Genomic DNA, 15,835 nt, shown 5'->3' with positions numbered 1-15,835 from the left:
CAGAGTATATCTTCTAGAAAGGGGATAAGACAGTGCTTTCTAACAAGGAATTTAAAAGAAATCTAGAAAAGAAGAGTTACAGTTGGAAATTTAAGTTACTGCACCTTCAGTTCAGATCGTTCTTTATAAGCAGTGGGGAGGGGCGGGTGTCAGTGTGTAGGAATTATGGAATGGAAGCCAGGAAAACACAAAGCAATGAAAAGATCCATAGGTACATATGCATACCAGTCATTCTGCTATTAGGAATAAAATTTAAAGTCTTTTTTTCTGGCAGACTTCCCACTGCAAGTGTTTAATTTCTCCTCCCACCTGCTTCTCCTCAGGAAAAATGTAATGAACTGAGAAAGACATTTGCATTATTCATATTTGCTATTTAACAAATTCTTGGGTACACGATTCAGAAAAATATCAGAAAGTAGCATTCTCTATATTCCTAGCCTTCTATTAAAAAGTTTCCAAATGGAGATACTTGTTTCGCAGTCATACGTTATTTCCTACTTTTAGAGCCAGTATTTTAACCCACAACATCTTTTTTATTCCCATGAACATCTCCTTATTTCAGCCAATAACAATCTTTGAGGCAGAACCTTTCTTTTTTAAATTCTATGTATATGAAATTTGCTACATATCCCTGTCTACCATAACAGCAATAGCTTAAAAGAATCCCTAGGAAGTCACTTAAGTGAAACTCCCCTCATAAATTTAGATCAGCTATCTCTAGTTAAATTACATTTTGCAAGGAGTTCCTTACCAAATCCTGCAAAATTTTCTCCCTTATTCACCCCACAACTCATGTTAAGTTAATAGGTCTTTAATTGCTTGCTGTATCTCATGTCTCTTTTGTGAATAATGTTGCCAATTTCCTGTTCTCAGGAGTGAAACAAGTTCTCAAGCTACGGTGTAGCTATATTAAGGATGATATGGTTATTACAGCATGGCAGTAGAAATGCATGGTCAAGAGAGCAGCCACAGTTCATGAAATTTATAAACACAGAATGCAAATGAAAGATAAAAGTTAAAATTTGTATTGGTAAAGCATTATTTGAGGGTCAGATACTCCCACTCCATTTTAAAAGGTACTAACCCAGACTCGGCAGAAGCGTTACTTGCTGGGAAGGGTCACACTCAGGCACTGCGTACTTAAGTTTGCAGGGTTTGTCATGTACAACGCCAGGGAAAATCAGGCTTCACAATCAGTGGATGTGCATAGAGGCTGGTGTCCTGCACCTTTTCTGTCAACATTATTGGCTGCTGCCCTGGATGTAACCCAAGTTCAAGCAGCTACAAAAGCTTAAGAAAAGCCAAGCTGAGCCCATCTGCTGTTGGACTGAGGTGAAGCATCCTCAGTCCCTCCTGTCCCCTGTCCACCCAGACCACAGAACCATGAGATTGGTTGAACAGTAAGCAGCCTTCAGCTTTGCTCCAGAGGCCAGTCTGAATCCATACCTGAGCGTGAACTTGTTTGGAAACAACGCAGATGGTAGGCTTGAGAGTCTAGGCTTTAAAAGAGGCTTCACTCTCCATGTAGCTGCCAAGGCAGATACATGGCCAAGGGCTCCTCCAACTGTGGGGGCTGTTTGGGGTCCCCACCTCTTGCACAGGAGTGACATATAATAAGTTTTTGTGGAAGAGTGCCCTGTGCATGGGCTAGAGGGAGGATGGTTTCCAATTGCACAGTCCATGACATAAGAAAGCAAGTAAAATTGAAAAACTGTGCCTCATTCTTAATATGAATGCCATTTCAACTGCATTTTTATGATGATCTGAATGACAAGAACATGTCTAATTAAAAAGACGTAACATTTGGGGCTTTTCCATTCAGGGCCAAGATTTCTGAATTCAGTGTTCTCATAAAAATTATTTTGATAGGGACCATTACAAACTGCTGTTGCATTCATATAGAAATTAATATATTAGCATCCATGCTGAAAACAGAAATTCTAGAAAATATTCCTAATGTGCAAGACAAATATCCTTCTGAGAAACTGCCATCACTTTCAAAATGCTTCTAAGCTAGCACAAAAACAGTGTCTCTTAATTTCAGCAACTCAAAAAATGTGGGGTAAAAACAGTCTCTTGTACACAGGAAGAACATTAAACAAAGCAGAGAGAAGGCTTAGTGCCATTCATTTCCATTGGCCGAGTCTATAGGGAAAAGATGGCCCTGCCAAATTCAATTTACTTTATTATGTTGGGGAAAATAATGCTTCCCTTAAAAAAACCCAGATTCAATTATAAATATAAGCAATTATGTTCCATTTTGCAGAAGGTCATGCATACAAGAAAGAGGCACATGGAATTGTTTCAAGAGTTAAATCAGAAATTTCAGACGCTGGACAGATTTCGGGATGTACCAAAATCCGGCAGTATGGTAAGTTTTCCTTCTTAGATATTTCAAATATGATGGATCCTTAACAACAATAATGAAACAAGAGTCCTCTGAATTCAGGATATTTCCCAAGAAGACCTCACTCTGTGCTACCTTTAGATAGCCTCAGAAATTAGAACAAAAGATATTTCAGTAATCTAACCTATGACAAGACTCATTAGGTTTCACAACTAGACCATAACTAACTCACTGACATCATTATAGATGACAAGTAATTGAACTGTAGGGAACACATTTCAAATCTGTATGTGTCTACCAAGTCTAAAGGACTTTATACAGAGAAAGCAGCTCACTAATGTAATTTGGCCAATAGGGTTTTTCCTCTAGCTAGGCAAGCGGATATTAAATTAGTTACTACAAACAAGTCCAGCTAGATAAACTGATACGTGAGACGGTCCAGAAAGCACACAGGGTCTCTGTAATGCCATGTCTTTTCCATAATACATTTATAAATATTTACCATGGGAAAAGCAAAAACTAAATCATCCTGGTCAACTCTGCTATCATCATAATTCAAATCTATACACACACACTCATACACACATGCATAACACCCTGACTACATCTGATAATGAAAGCAAGGAAATTGTGGATTCCGCCTAATTAAAACAGCTAATGTAGTGCGACGTATTTGTTAGCAGTAATAGTATGATTTGTAATAATTTTATATATAATTTTATAATGTGAAAATTGTATATTAAATGGAACTGAACTAGAATCATTGTATTCTATAACTTTTTCAGAAGAGCTGCTCTCAGACATGAAGAAGAGGTATTAAGCAGATGTGAGGCCAATGGATTTACATCATTTACATCATCTTAATCCAGCAGAAATTTGGCCCTGATTCTTTGATGAACCTTTAGCTGTAATATGTGTTATTTTGCACCCAGTTCTCGCTCACTCCCCCTTCTGAGATTTGCTGACATGTAAAGTTTGCATTCACCTCCCCATTTGAGATTTGCTGTCTGCATAAAGCTTGAATTAACTCAAAATCTCAAAGGGAATCTCAGTGGAAGAGTTGTGTTTACTCTGTTTCACATCGGTGTTATGTTTTTGAAAGGTCTGCTAATAAAAGCTGCCTAGAGGAATGGTCTATCTGTAAGACAGTCAGAGAGTGATCCAGGTACCTAAATATAGGCATCTCAGGCTATTTTAGACAGCCTCAGATGTCTTAGTCTACAGCATGGTACGGGCAGTGGTGACAGAGGACTCAAAGGAGACCTGCACCTCTCATGCAAGATAGTTGGATATCAGGCAGAAAATCCAAAGGCATCTAAAATGGTGCAAAAATGTTAGGTTTTGGCAACTAAGTCCCACCCAACATGTTACAGTAGAAATCACTAATTAAATTGGTCTTAGTCCATAATGTCTTTTACCCTATAAAACTTAGCATTCAAAAAAAAAATTCATTCAGTAGAAAATAATCAGCTTTCAGCCTGTTAATCCTAATATACATGAGCTCATCAGCCTGTAAAGCAAGGTAGCTCTCACAGCATTTTCAAGGACTAGGTTTCCGTGGTTCTGTCACGCACCTGCCCCAATTTAGAATCCAGCTGGCAATCTCCGTTTCAAACCACCCCGTATTTCAGGCAGCAAGCTCTTCTCAATTACCTTCCCTTCTCTTCTCCCACTTTTCTATACAACCACTATTAAAAAGATGGCTATTGGGACTGGATCGCTCGGCCATTCCTCATGTACATTGGTTCTTGTGAAAGAAAGGGCTTAGCTGGCAGCTCAGGTGAGGAGCCTGCCAAAGTGTTGATTGTTCACAGGGAAACAGTCGCAACGGTGCTGAATGCCAGCCTGGCTCCTTGTAAAGTCATTTCCACTCTCTGGCTTCTCTGTCTCATGAGAGCACATTAGCCATCAGCCTTATAAACAGAAAACACATTATTTCATCCTTGTTTTTAATTTTTCTTTCTTCTCTGGTCTTCAGGAGAACTCAGCACCGAACAAGGCTCCATGGGACAGTTTCAAAACCACAAGCGACTACCAACACTATACAACAATAAACGTATTAGACACAGAAGCAAAAGATGCTTTAGAACTCAGACCAGCAGAATGGGAGAAGTGTCTGAACTTGCCTTTAGATGTGCAAGAAGGTGACTTTCAAACAGAAGTTTAACAAAAATGAAAACAAACTGAGCAAAACAAAAACAAAACAAAAATAATTCATTGCACTGACAATAAAGAGACTTTGGGAATCCTGACGCTCCTGTCTGAACATTGTGACTACTTTATGTCAGGCTCTTCCTGTGCCAAATGTCAGTGATTTTTTTCGTACAGTATATTCCCACTAGTGCGGCTAGTGGAGAACCAGGTGTACAATTCTTACCATCGTGTGTTGTAAGTACCCGTGGAATGGATTTGTAAGGTAATCTTTATAGATAAACCTCAAGCAACGATTCATGTTGTAACAGCTTCATTTGGTTTAGTTTTCAAAAAACTTCACCATGAAGCACAATGTATATATTTATGCAGTTTTTAAAGTTTATAACAGTCTGTTTGGCCATTACTACACTTTTTACTTTATAATATAAAAGCAAAGTTTTTGTCATTAAATGAATGTCTGTTGAGCTACATTCTTCATTGCTTTAAATGCAATAAAGTAATAATCTCACTTTTATATGAATAATATATTTCACATCTTTATTATTGCAGTTTTCTCTGGAAAGCTCAGAGTAGCTTTCTCTGCTGCAGCTGTGTATAAAATATTTAAAATGTTGTATGGTGTAAATAAACCTTTGTCTACATATCAGTTTCTTAGTGCATTTTATTCTGTATTTGTTTATCTTAAATTTGCATATTTATAAAATTTTCTTTTAAAACAAACATATTGAATATGTATTTGGAGTTTTAAAAGTGTGTTGTTCTAGCTCCTGCAAGGAGTTTCTAAAGCATATTAGTAGGTTTGTATAGCCATTCTGCATTTTCTTAGGTATTCTTTTGTGACAATGTACCATATAAATTGGACTTGTCAGAATACGATTACAATTGTTCTGTTTTATAAGAATTTTTGTCTTGTTGCAGAAAGACAAATAATGGAAAATAAGTTAATTTTCAATGCACAGCACCCAAAGAAAATGTTTATTTAGAATCATTACATCTTGTGCATGGTCTTGTTGCTGTATAAAAAGAAGAAAGACTTTAAAGATAAAAAATTCTGAAGTATTTTAGACAAAAAAAATTGAGTGTGTTTCATATTATAAATCAAGAGCAGAGCATAATTTATATTGAAAATACAGTTAAACAATTAGGAATAGAAACACTAAATCCCCCTTTCTGTGCTTAGAACCAAAAGCAGATCTTCAAAGTTTCTCCTCATCTACAGCATAGCTGTGGGGGGCGGGGATGGGAGGATATCTCAAATCTTCAGATGCCATATTTCTAGAAAAAAAGTTTCCAGAACTATTTTAGTTCCTGCTGTATGGAATTGAATATGCTGCAGCCTACTAGCTGGAGAGCTCTTAGAGAGGAAGAAAACATGACCACCAATCTGCTTAGGAAGAAAAAAAACCAGAATAGAGGCTTGTCAGTGAGAACTTATCCCAGAGCATTGGCAGAAGGAGATTGTCATCCATATGTTGAGAGAAAAGTACTTAGGACCAACCTCAGGAGTAACCTTCAGGAAAGTGTTTCAGTCTGTAAATCCTTTCTCCAGGCCATAATAAGGTACTTAAATCATGAAAAGGAGCCTGATTTTGCCTACTTTGAGTGAGCATCTCATGCAGAGTGCAGACTTCTCTAATCTATTGCTTCAGCATCTAAATCTTTACACAAATATAAAATAACTAGCTACCAACCTGGTATCAAGTCCATTAACTGGTTTAGGTGCCTAGAAGTTAGATAATGTAGTATTGCAACACATCAATCAGTCAGAACTGGCACTTTATCAAGAGGCTGATGCAGAAGGAGGCATCTGGCAAGGCTGGCTATGCAGCCTACTAACATCACACCTCTGAGATCAGATAGTGCACCAAAAGCCTCCCTCTTGTTTTATATCAAGTTCTAATCTAAAAGGGGTTTATTTTCCCTCTAGATAAAGATACAACAGAAACTGCACATTTTTTAAGGATTTCATCCAGTATGGTAGGCATCTCTCAAGCAGAGCATGTTGTAGAAAATTTCTAATTTTTGAGACCAAATCAGGAAGCTTAGGCCCCTGAATCCAGATATAAGCCTTAGCATTCTCCTTGATTGATCTAAGCATAATACAAATATAGAGCACCTTGGTATTTCAATAACTATAGTGCAGAGATTATTTGCATAAGCTTTATATCACCTAACTCCTGTTCAATAGCGGTCTAGTTACAACTGCAGAAAGCTTAGGGTAGGCTGCAATCTTACCCAGGAAACATGATAAATCTGTCTACACTCAATACACTGCTGACCTAGTTGTGCTGTTATTAATAGCCCAGTTGCTTCAGGTTTAAGATTAACCTGGGTATTTATGTACCACACAGCAGTCACAGATGTTCTTTCAGTGTATGAGCAGCAATGTTCAGTGCCTCTTTATTTAGAGCTTGTGCTGCCCTGCCCAGAAAATGCTAGACATTTTTATTTTCTGATATATTTCATATTTAGAAATATTAAGAACATGCTGAAACCCAGTGTATTTGCCTACTGATTTGACTGCTTCATATTAAAGCAGAGTTTGTTCTCCATAAGCAAGATGCTGCACGTACTTACAGTTTGCTGCTCAATGTCTCTGAAATGGTACAAGTCAGACTGAACCCAGCGGGAGAGTACAAACTTGTATGCACTGGCTTAAATTTTGGTAGAGCACTGATGAGATGTTTGGCATTATATTATATGCAAATAAAAATTGAGTCAGAACTCCCTACGTTATACTAGTCACAGAGATGACAGGGGGCTCTGCATTTGCCTGCCAGGGCAGGCTGGTGCCACTCGACGTGCCCTGTGCTACCTCACCTGGCCTCCAGCTGCAGTTACAGAAAAGTTCAGGTGCTTGAGGGCTCAGCTAACCAACGTTGCTGAAGCTGGTATATTGAGGCAGCTGAGCTCAGCCTAGAGTTTACCTTGATCCAATTTAAAATACATATTCCCTAGATGTATATAGAAAAAGCAAATACTTTTTTGGGAAAGGCATCATTTTCTCAACAGTTTAAATTACATTAGTAATCATATAAGACCATATGCAGTTTCTCTATCTTTGTCTTCCTCTTACATACATATACAGAGAAAGATTTTTTCCTGGCAAGTCAATGCTAAGCAAAATATGGCCTGGACTTTTCTGTATAGGGAAGCAGTGCATACAGGAAATCTAGCTGAGCAGCCATAGATCACTCAGACAGCAGTTCAAGATATCCATGATTTCACATCCAAGGCTGTGTAAAGGGGTTTGGTGTTGCTGGCATAAAAGCACTAACAAAGTTATTTGCTACATGGACTCTTGCCAATGTGATGTTATTTAACGCAGAATCTTCTGGGGAGGTAAACTCTGAATTAGTCATTATTGAACTTCAGCCAATACTCTGCAATATCTCTTGGAAAGAAGAAGAAGAAGGAAAGAGAGACTAAGTGTTGCTACAAGGAATGAGAGGAAGAATAGCAGTGCTGCCATGCTGATGCACCTTTGGAGTGCCATGGGCTTAATGTTGGTAAATAGGTAATGTTAATGACTCCTTATGATGAAGATTTAGGATGAAGCTGTAACAAGAGACACAAACAGATAAGGGTCTTTTCCATTTCATTCACTACTGGGTCTGAATTTCTCCATAATCAGTGAAACAGTGCTCTTTGGGAAATGTCCTGACACTCCTCCTGTAAGAACATCATTTGCTTCTATGATGAGAAGACATAAATCACCTAATATTGTTTTACACAGGATTAAACTGGGGTAGTTTCTCTTAAAAACAAACAAAACCCCAACCAAACAAAAACCCCAAGCCCTGAGCTGCACCAGGTGAAATGTTCTCTGATGCTTTGGCTTGTCTCCATTTCCCATAGTTGCTAGGCAATGCTGTACTTAGAGACCAGATTTAACAAAAAGTCCGCTTCCCGCTTGGAAGCAGGCATCCACCTGTCACAGCATCAGCAGTGTGCTTTCCATCGGGTTATGCAAAAGGATATGGAAATCTCTGTTAGCAATCAGCAGATGGAGACATTGTGTATTGATAGTAGACTTTCAGTTCCTCAGGCATTAGCTCAAGGCTGTGCTGTATCTCTGGATAAGCCACAAGAAGCAGTTTGTATGAGCAAACATTATTTCCCTCTCAAAAAGTGTTATAGGGCTCTCTTGTACAACCAAGCCCATTCTCATGTGCTGAGGGAAGTAAACAGAGAGGTACCCAGTTGAATACGCGTTTGGGGAGCTGTGATTCGTTTCGAGCCAGGTCTCAACCAGTGTAATGCTGTAATCTTTTCTACCTACTTTTCTAGAAACATCTTTCTTTGCAAGGAAAGCAAAAAAGGCTTCACTAGGAAAAATTCAATTGCTGATAAGATAGGCATGACTACTAATCCTAGCACTCCCACTGAAATGTTCTGTCCGTTAACTACAATTGTAAGGTAAACAAAGAGCCATTTATCTGGTTTTGACAAAATTGTCTCTTAGATAGGCTGCATTAGACCATCCTGTGGCAATGAGTTACTCAGATTAATTACACTACAGTACTGCTCCTCTTGTTTGTTCTCAGTTTCATTTTATACCTCATTATTTCTTATAAGGAACAGTTAATAACTTTTTACCAATTCAGCTTCCTTTCTTGACTATGCAGGCTTTTGCTATAGGCCCCACAGTTACTCTTTTTCGGGATTACAAACCCACACCCAGTTAGTCCTCACGTGGAAGCCCTTCCTTGATTTCTACCATCCTTGCCTCCTTTACAGCTTTTCCAGTCGCTAAAGTTCTTAAATAATTCTCAGTAAATCCTGAACTCATTGGAGCACTCTGTTTAATCCCTGCAGAAAAAGGAAAAACTCAACCATGAAGCTTCCAATGCCTTTTCTTCAGCGGGGCTTGTGCTTCGACCCCCGGTACGGCTGGCCCTTCACCGCCAAGGGGCATCATAAACATTCTTAATGGGGGGGGGGGGGGGGGGGAGAAAACACAAAAATACCTGAATTTTAACATTTTTATCTAACCATTTAATAGAAAATACACAACCATCTCTTTGAGCAAGAAATGGGCACCAGGCAGCTTCTCTTAAGTAATTGTCTTGACAAGTGGACTTTATTAATTTATTTTCTGCTGCTCCTTCTTTCTGGTGCTGTGAATGTAGACTTTCTTTCTTAAGTAGCACTGCTGCAACAAGGCTGATAGAGAGTTGTCTACAGCCCATTGGTTGGGTTTTACAGTCGGAAAGTGAGCAAGGACTATGTGAATCCTTTCAAACGGAATAGTAGTTGTTTCCCACATCCTGAAAGTGTGCTGAATTCTGAGCTTTTTTTCAGTTTTTATAACCCTCCTTCCTCCAGCTGTGTGTTCAATGAGTGGCATCCATGGGTACTTGCTGACTCTCTTCTTTAAAACTCAGAATGGGCACCTGAGCCAGGGAAGGGCTTGGGAGTTGCTGTTCATGACTGTTCATCCCTGTGACTAAGAGTTAAGAACTGGTACCTCAAGAGAGGTGGGATTTAAGAAACAGCTCTAGTCTCAGTGTTTTCTTGTTGATTAGCTTAGGCAGTTATTGGGAAACCCAAGATGTCTACTTCTTTGCGTGCATTGTATAAGCAGATAATGTACCTTGTTCAACATATGCAGTCAACCTTAGGAAACAGGCATCTGAACCTTACATGATGCAATGCTGACCACCAAAAAATCTATGTCCTTTTGTGGATCAAACCCTTAGGAGTTGAAATACTTTTAAAAATCTGGTTCTCAGAATCCAATTTTAAGAACAGCAGCAAGCTAGTGTTTTTTCCCATCATCAATTCAATGATTTATTGCATTATGTCCCTAGGCTGTTGACGCAGGAAATTGCAAAAAGTGATGCCTGAAGGACCTCATAGTATAAAAAAGAAACTGGAATTGATTAGTATGTATGTTCAATTTCTTACTTGGTGTCTCCTTGGACCTAATCACTTTACTTCCTGCTCTTCTCGAGAACTGTGTATTAGGAAAAGACTTTCAGACCTCTGTTTTTAGTAATTAGGTTCTTAAATCAAGCAAGAATTAGCTATGGTTACTGAAGACAGATAGGTAGAATCCATTCTATGTAATTTAGAGTTCTAACTAAAACACTGTCTTGCCAATATTTCAAGCACAGAACTCTGCAGGGCATTCTAACTCTGCCTATCATAGTTGTCTAGGTTCTTTCTGTAACCTAAAGAAAAAGGGAGGCACGTCTCAAGTCCAGCTAGACCCCACTAGTTCTTTAAGTACTAACATCTTTCCATTGATTGCATAGAGAATTTAAAAGTTCCCTGAGGGCAATAAAATTATTCTAAATTAAGCACCAGATTTAGTTAGATTTAGTCATCAACATGTGAGCTAATGTCTAAGCTCCCATTACAATCAGTGGACAATAGGTCAATACAGTCAATAGAGACTAAAGACCAATTCAGCTTACCTATTACTAGAGGAAGGATGCAGTTAATATGAGATGCCCTATAGCTTTTGAGACATTTGCATGGGGATTGCAGATATGAAAGGCAACTTAAGGGAGACCTACACCCTGTGGTCCAAGCAGTACCCTACCCCACACCTAAAATGATACTAGGTACTTGTGTTTGGACAGGTGAACCCAGCTCCAGGGGAAGATTTTCTGAGATGCTCAGGGATATCCAGCTTCCAGCTATCTCTCCAGAGAGGGATGGGGTTATGGGTCTTATGTCAGGTTTGCCAACTTGATATGAATGTCATAGGTATCCTCACTATCACACATTGCCACTCCTTACTCAGAATCCACCTTGCCTGCTCCTCTTCTGAACATTTGGCTTCACAGCAAGACTCCTGCCCTGGGCACACTGCAGCCACTCGCTGCCTGCTGACAGCAGCCGAGGGCGAGCAGTTAGACTGCAGTGGGAAATGCGAAGGCTGGGCAGAGAAAGTTTTTGCCTGAGGTCCCCAGAACCTGTTCTGGGATGGAGCAAGTGTGCGCTTCAGGTGATGCTGTGTCCACCACTCACGTCAAACATATGCAGGTCTTAGGCATGCCAGCTGCTTGGCCCTTCTTTCCCTTGTCTGATAGCAAAAGAGAGCACAAAGTGTTTTTTTTCATTTCATAGCAGGATGCCAGGCTGGAGCAGGTGAGGGAAGGCCAAGGTAGAAGCAGTATCATACAGAAGGGGTGGCCCAGCAGCAACATAACTGTCCATTGCCAGGAGGTTACTTGTTCATTTTTCCAGAAACTGATTCTTTTTCACAGTTCCTGAGGAGCTGTATGCTGCTGCCCTCCCATACTCAGACTCCACCAGGAATACAGCCTAAGCCAGAGGTAAGTTCAGAAGGAATCTGTCAACATGTCCTTCTCCGCTGGTGCTGAAGTTCTTTCACCACCAGCTCTAAATTTCTGTCCTCAGTGTAAGGACGGGCGGGCCTGCCTTCCTTGACAGGCCCATGTAGAAGTGAGGCAATTAGCCACACTGTAATACCCTTTGATCAGAGAAGGGAAAAAAATTCCGACACCATATCCTAGGTGCATATCCTACCATTATGCACCCTCACTCTTCTGAGCCTGAAGGAGAGACGACCAGATACCATTGCTGCACGCCAGCATGAAGATCATGTTAGTGATAGTCCTTATTCTAGAGCATGAGAGAAGTGAAGTCTCTACTCCTCCGTCCTTCTCACAGGCTTAAGACTGATGAAGGGTGCATGTTACCCTTTGCCTGGCACCATTGCTTCTCTGTGATGTGTAGAAGAAAATTGATGGTTCTACCTCTGCCATTGACCTTCCTGCCATACCTTCTTGACTGTGGTACTGATTATCTAGATGCAAGAAGGATGAGAAAACAAAGTGAACTGTCTCAGCCATTTAGCGGAAAAAAGGAATTAAATATCCCATCCTCTTTTCTGAAGAATTAAGAATGATGAAATCGCTAAGGGCTTTGTTGTGGACTCTTATTTCCTCAGGCCTGCTGCCTGAGGAAAAGTACTAAGATTGAGGGGACTGTAAGAGAAAACAGAGAGTCTAAAATAGATTGGAAAGAGATAGGAGGACTTGAGTAAGGCTGCTAAAATTGCCTTTTTGTCTCAAGAGCCTCTCCAAAAAACCTTTAGACATTCAAGTCATCAAAGGAATTACACAGTGATCAGAAACCAAATTATTACAATTCATCGATTTCCTAGCTCAAGGAGCGACTATTGTAAAGTTTACTACAATTTCAAAGGGATGCCTCATCTCAGCAGTTGTTTTCTGTGTCCCAGATGTTTATCTGCCTTCGCTGCAAACTGAGAGACAGTGGTATGCTAGTTAGTCCCACTTCCACATCAAAGCTAGTAAAATCAACTCACAGTTCTCTCCAGGTTGTGAATGTTTTATGAAACACCACTTACCAACCTTGATTGACAACTCCTCCTGCAACCTGCGGCATCTATTTGTGAAGCCGGCAGGCTTTTTAGCTTCATGCTACACAACCACAGCGTCAGAGTCAAACCTCATGAAAACTGAATTAACCTGGATGAGAAAAAGACAAGCCAGCGAGTTCTTCTTGCCAGGGAATACTTCAGCTTTATTGCAGCCGCATTATGATCTGTGTCACCATAGATGGACACGAACCAGAAATATGTATTCCCCTGTTGCCTAAGGAATTCTGGACAGGTGGAAAGGCTGGTGGAGAATTTATTTTGGTGACAGCTGGAGAGGCCTGGAAGGCTGTCAGGTCTCATATAGTCAGGTTGAGGATTAATTCCCACATGCAAGATATAGGTATAGGCATGCAAAATTTGGAACCCACTCAATCAGGGGAGCAGCAGCGTCTGCTCTGGTCAGCAGGGGATGTGACATTTGTTACTGTACTCTCTGAAGTGTACTGGTTCAGGGATTGTACTTTAGCAGATTATTCTTGGAGGCATCCATAACCTGTCAGTTTCAAGTTCCTGGGTACTGTAAAATCCTTCTCTCTTACATGTGAACAATATAGATTTACTCCCAAATAAAAAAGAAAGATTACAAATGAAATTACTTTAAGTGCAAGTAGATCACCTTACTTGAAGAGATAAGCAACTTAGGCCAGGTTTTGTTCTTTGTTATACCACCATAAATCTGGAATAAATCCATGGCCCATCAGAGCTCTCCCTTATTCATACCAGTGTAAGAAAAGCAAAAACAGTCTAGCTAGGTTTTTGCCCATGCTAGTGTAAACATAGATTTTACATACACATCTGATGTGTATGTAAAGTGACTAAATTTTTTCTATCATTCTATATATGCACATAGTTGTCTCACATAAGTCAGGAAAACACACATATGCATTTGTTTTCTTTTCCTTTTTTACAGGAAGACTCTGGTAAGGACACGTCATTGGCAAGAGACAGAATCTGAACTCTAGCTATCATTGTCAATGTCCCAAACAGTTTATGAAACTTTCCAGAAACATGGAGAATTTCAGTCTTGTTTGGAACTTTTCTACAAGCTGCCCTTTCAGGCAACATCTAAAAAAGATTTTATATTACCTGTAGTTAGGGCTTTAGAAATTTGTCACACTTATTAAGAAGAATAGATTGTTTTTTTAACAACTAGTCATAAGGTTTTCATAATTGCAGTGTTTCCTAGATACATTATGTCACAGATATACATCTAATCTTTTATTATATGCATTCAGTCTGTCTTTAAAAGCCAGAAGATGGAAAAATAACACCTTCTGCACAGAAAAGCTGTTACTCTGAGTTGTCAAGCATTAAGTTTCCCACAACCAATGCACCTGTAATAGGTATGAAAAAGATTAAGTGGAGAGTCTGATCCTGAGCACAATCACTCAGACCTCAACTGGTTATGTTTCCAAGAGCTTAAGCAAAGAGAGACAAAAACGGTTTTTCACCTGAACTTCTGCACATTTGAGATACCTTTATTTGAATCAAAACTTGCTATATGCCAGTTTGAGATGATTTTAGCTCAATTTGAGGTTCTCCTTGAGAGGCCAAATCAATGCATGTATCATCTGAAAAGTCTGAAGGGAATATATAATGGGCTCCTCCTGTTCTGCAGAAGGACCACGGAGCGGAAGTTAACCCAACATGCCTCCAGCACACCAATATTGCAGATATGAGATGTTCTGAGGAGGCGAAAGTTTCACTAGTATCCTGTTCCTTGCTTCACACCAATCTTGGCAGATTCTTTAATTCCCTGTGGCAAGTCTGACCAACTTGAAACTATGCCATCCTAACAGCTTGGTACAAGTATGAGGACATGAGACAATGTACAATATGTGTATGAAACATGGCAATCCCCAGATAAGCTATGAAATTATTCTCTGCCTGGAGCTTCCATAATTCTTACAGACAGGATAAGTGCTCAGGAATTGCAGTAAATTAAAAAAAAAAAAAAAAAAAGGACAGTGAAGCAAAGAAAATTAACTTCCATAGTTGCTGGAGGCTTGACTCTGACCTTTGTATGTGTGTGTGTTTGTGAGTGTGTGTGTGTGTCTTTGCAGAAAGACATTAGGGAAGAAACTAAAATGTGCTTTCTTAGCCCTTCCATATCTGACAGGAATTTTATTATTTTTGTGTGAAAAGCTGTTCCATACCCTTTGTAAGCTTGTGAATGAAGAAAAGATGCATTTATTATAAGTGGGGTTTTCAATGACTAAGAAATAAATCACTTTTCTTCTGTAAAATCAAACTTCAAGTGTGTCCATACCAAGTGAGTTAGTCTTTCAAAAGAAATTCATTAGTGCATGATCAATGGAAGAAAAGGAGACACGCATCTTTATAAGGGAAAAATTTTGCTCCACAAGTAGCTCCAGAAAGCCAGATTCTGGTACACTGTCACTGGGGCTCTTCATCACAGTCAAGTTACAAAAAAGAGCATCAGGCATCCCACAGCCAGCTACTCCTAGACTGCTGCAAGCAAAACTGTGAACACCAGGCTAGACAGAATCCTTCCTGCTGCTATGCAAGATACTACCGCTGAAATTCTCCGGCATTTTTCTTTGCCCTACCAGTAAATCACCAAGGTGCTTTTAGCAATAAATATGTCTAGACTCAGCCTCAAAATCACTGTTTTGCACTCCTGCAGTAAATTACACTTAAAGATATGCAAACTAAAATATTTACTTTCAACATTATCCTTAAAAGGTATTTTTGTTTTATCTTTATTTGGCTTTGGTCATCTTTGTGTGTTTTTCAATAAAAGTGGACATAGGTGAAATGGAAGACTTCAAGAAACCTGAATCATATAATGAAAAGCAATTTACCATTTTGCCTGGAGAGAGAGGTTTTCAATCAGTGTGTCCTTCCTGCAGTGACTTATGGATTAGAAGCATAGATGTTTTTCAAAAAAAAAAAAAAAAAGAAGGAAAAAAAAATGCAACTAAGTGAAG

General features: G+C 39.4%; 1 protein-coding gene across 2 annotated transcripts in view; it reads left to right on the top strand.

Annotated features, from left to right (window-relative positions):
• The window catches only part of BAI3 (brain-specific angiogenesis inhibitor 3), a 481,908-nt gene extending 476,768 nt beyond the window's left edge, over positions 1 to 5,140 (top strand). For both annotated transcript variants that reach the window (XM_009333162.1, XM_009333161.1), the window contains 2 exons: positions 2,267 to 2,371; positions 4,326 to 5,140. In XM_009333162.1, coding sequence (XP_009331437.1) covers positions 2,267 to 2,371; positions 4,326 to 4,514 — 294 coding nt within the window. In that variant the 3' untranslated portion in view covers positions 4,515 to 5,140. The remainder of the gene's footprint in view (positions 1 to 2,266; positions 2,372 to 4,325) is intronic.
• Positions 5,141 to 15,835: the final 10,695 nt, after the last annotated feature.

This window comes from Pygoscelis adeliae, unplaced genomic scaffold (genome assembly GCF_000699105.1).
Source record: "Pygoscelis adeliae isolate BGI_AS28 unplaced genomic scaffold, ASM69910v1 Scaffold57, whole genome shotgun sequence".
Lineage (NCBI taxonomy): Eukaryota > Metazoa > Chordata > Aves > Sphenisciformes > Spheniscidae > Pygoscelis > Pygoscelis adeliae.
The sequence above is the reverse complement of the archived record's forward strand: the minus strand, read 5'-3'. Positions and strand labels throughout refer to the sequence as shown.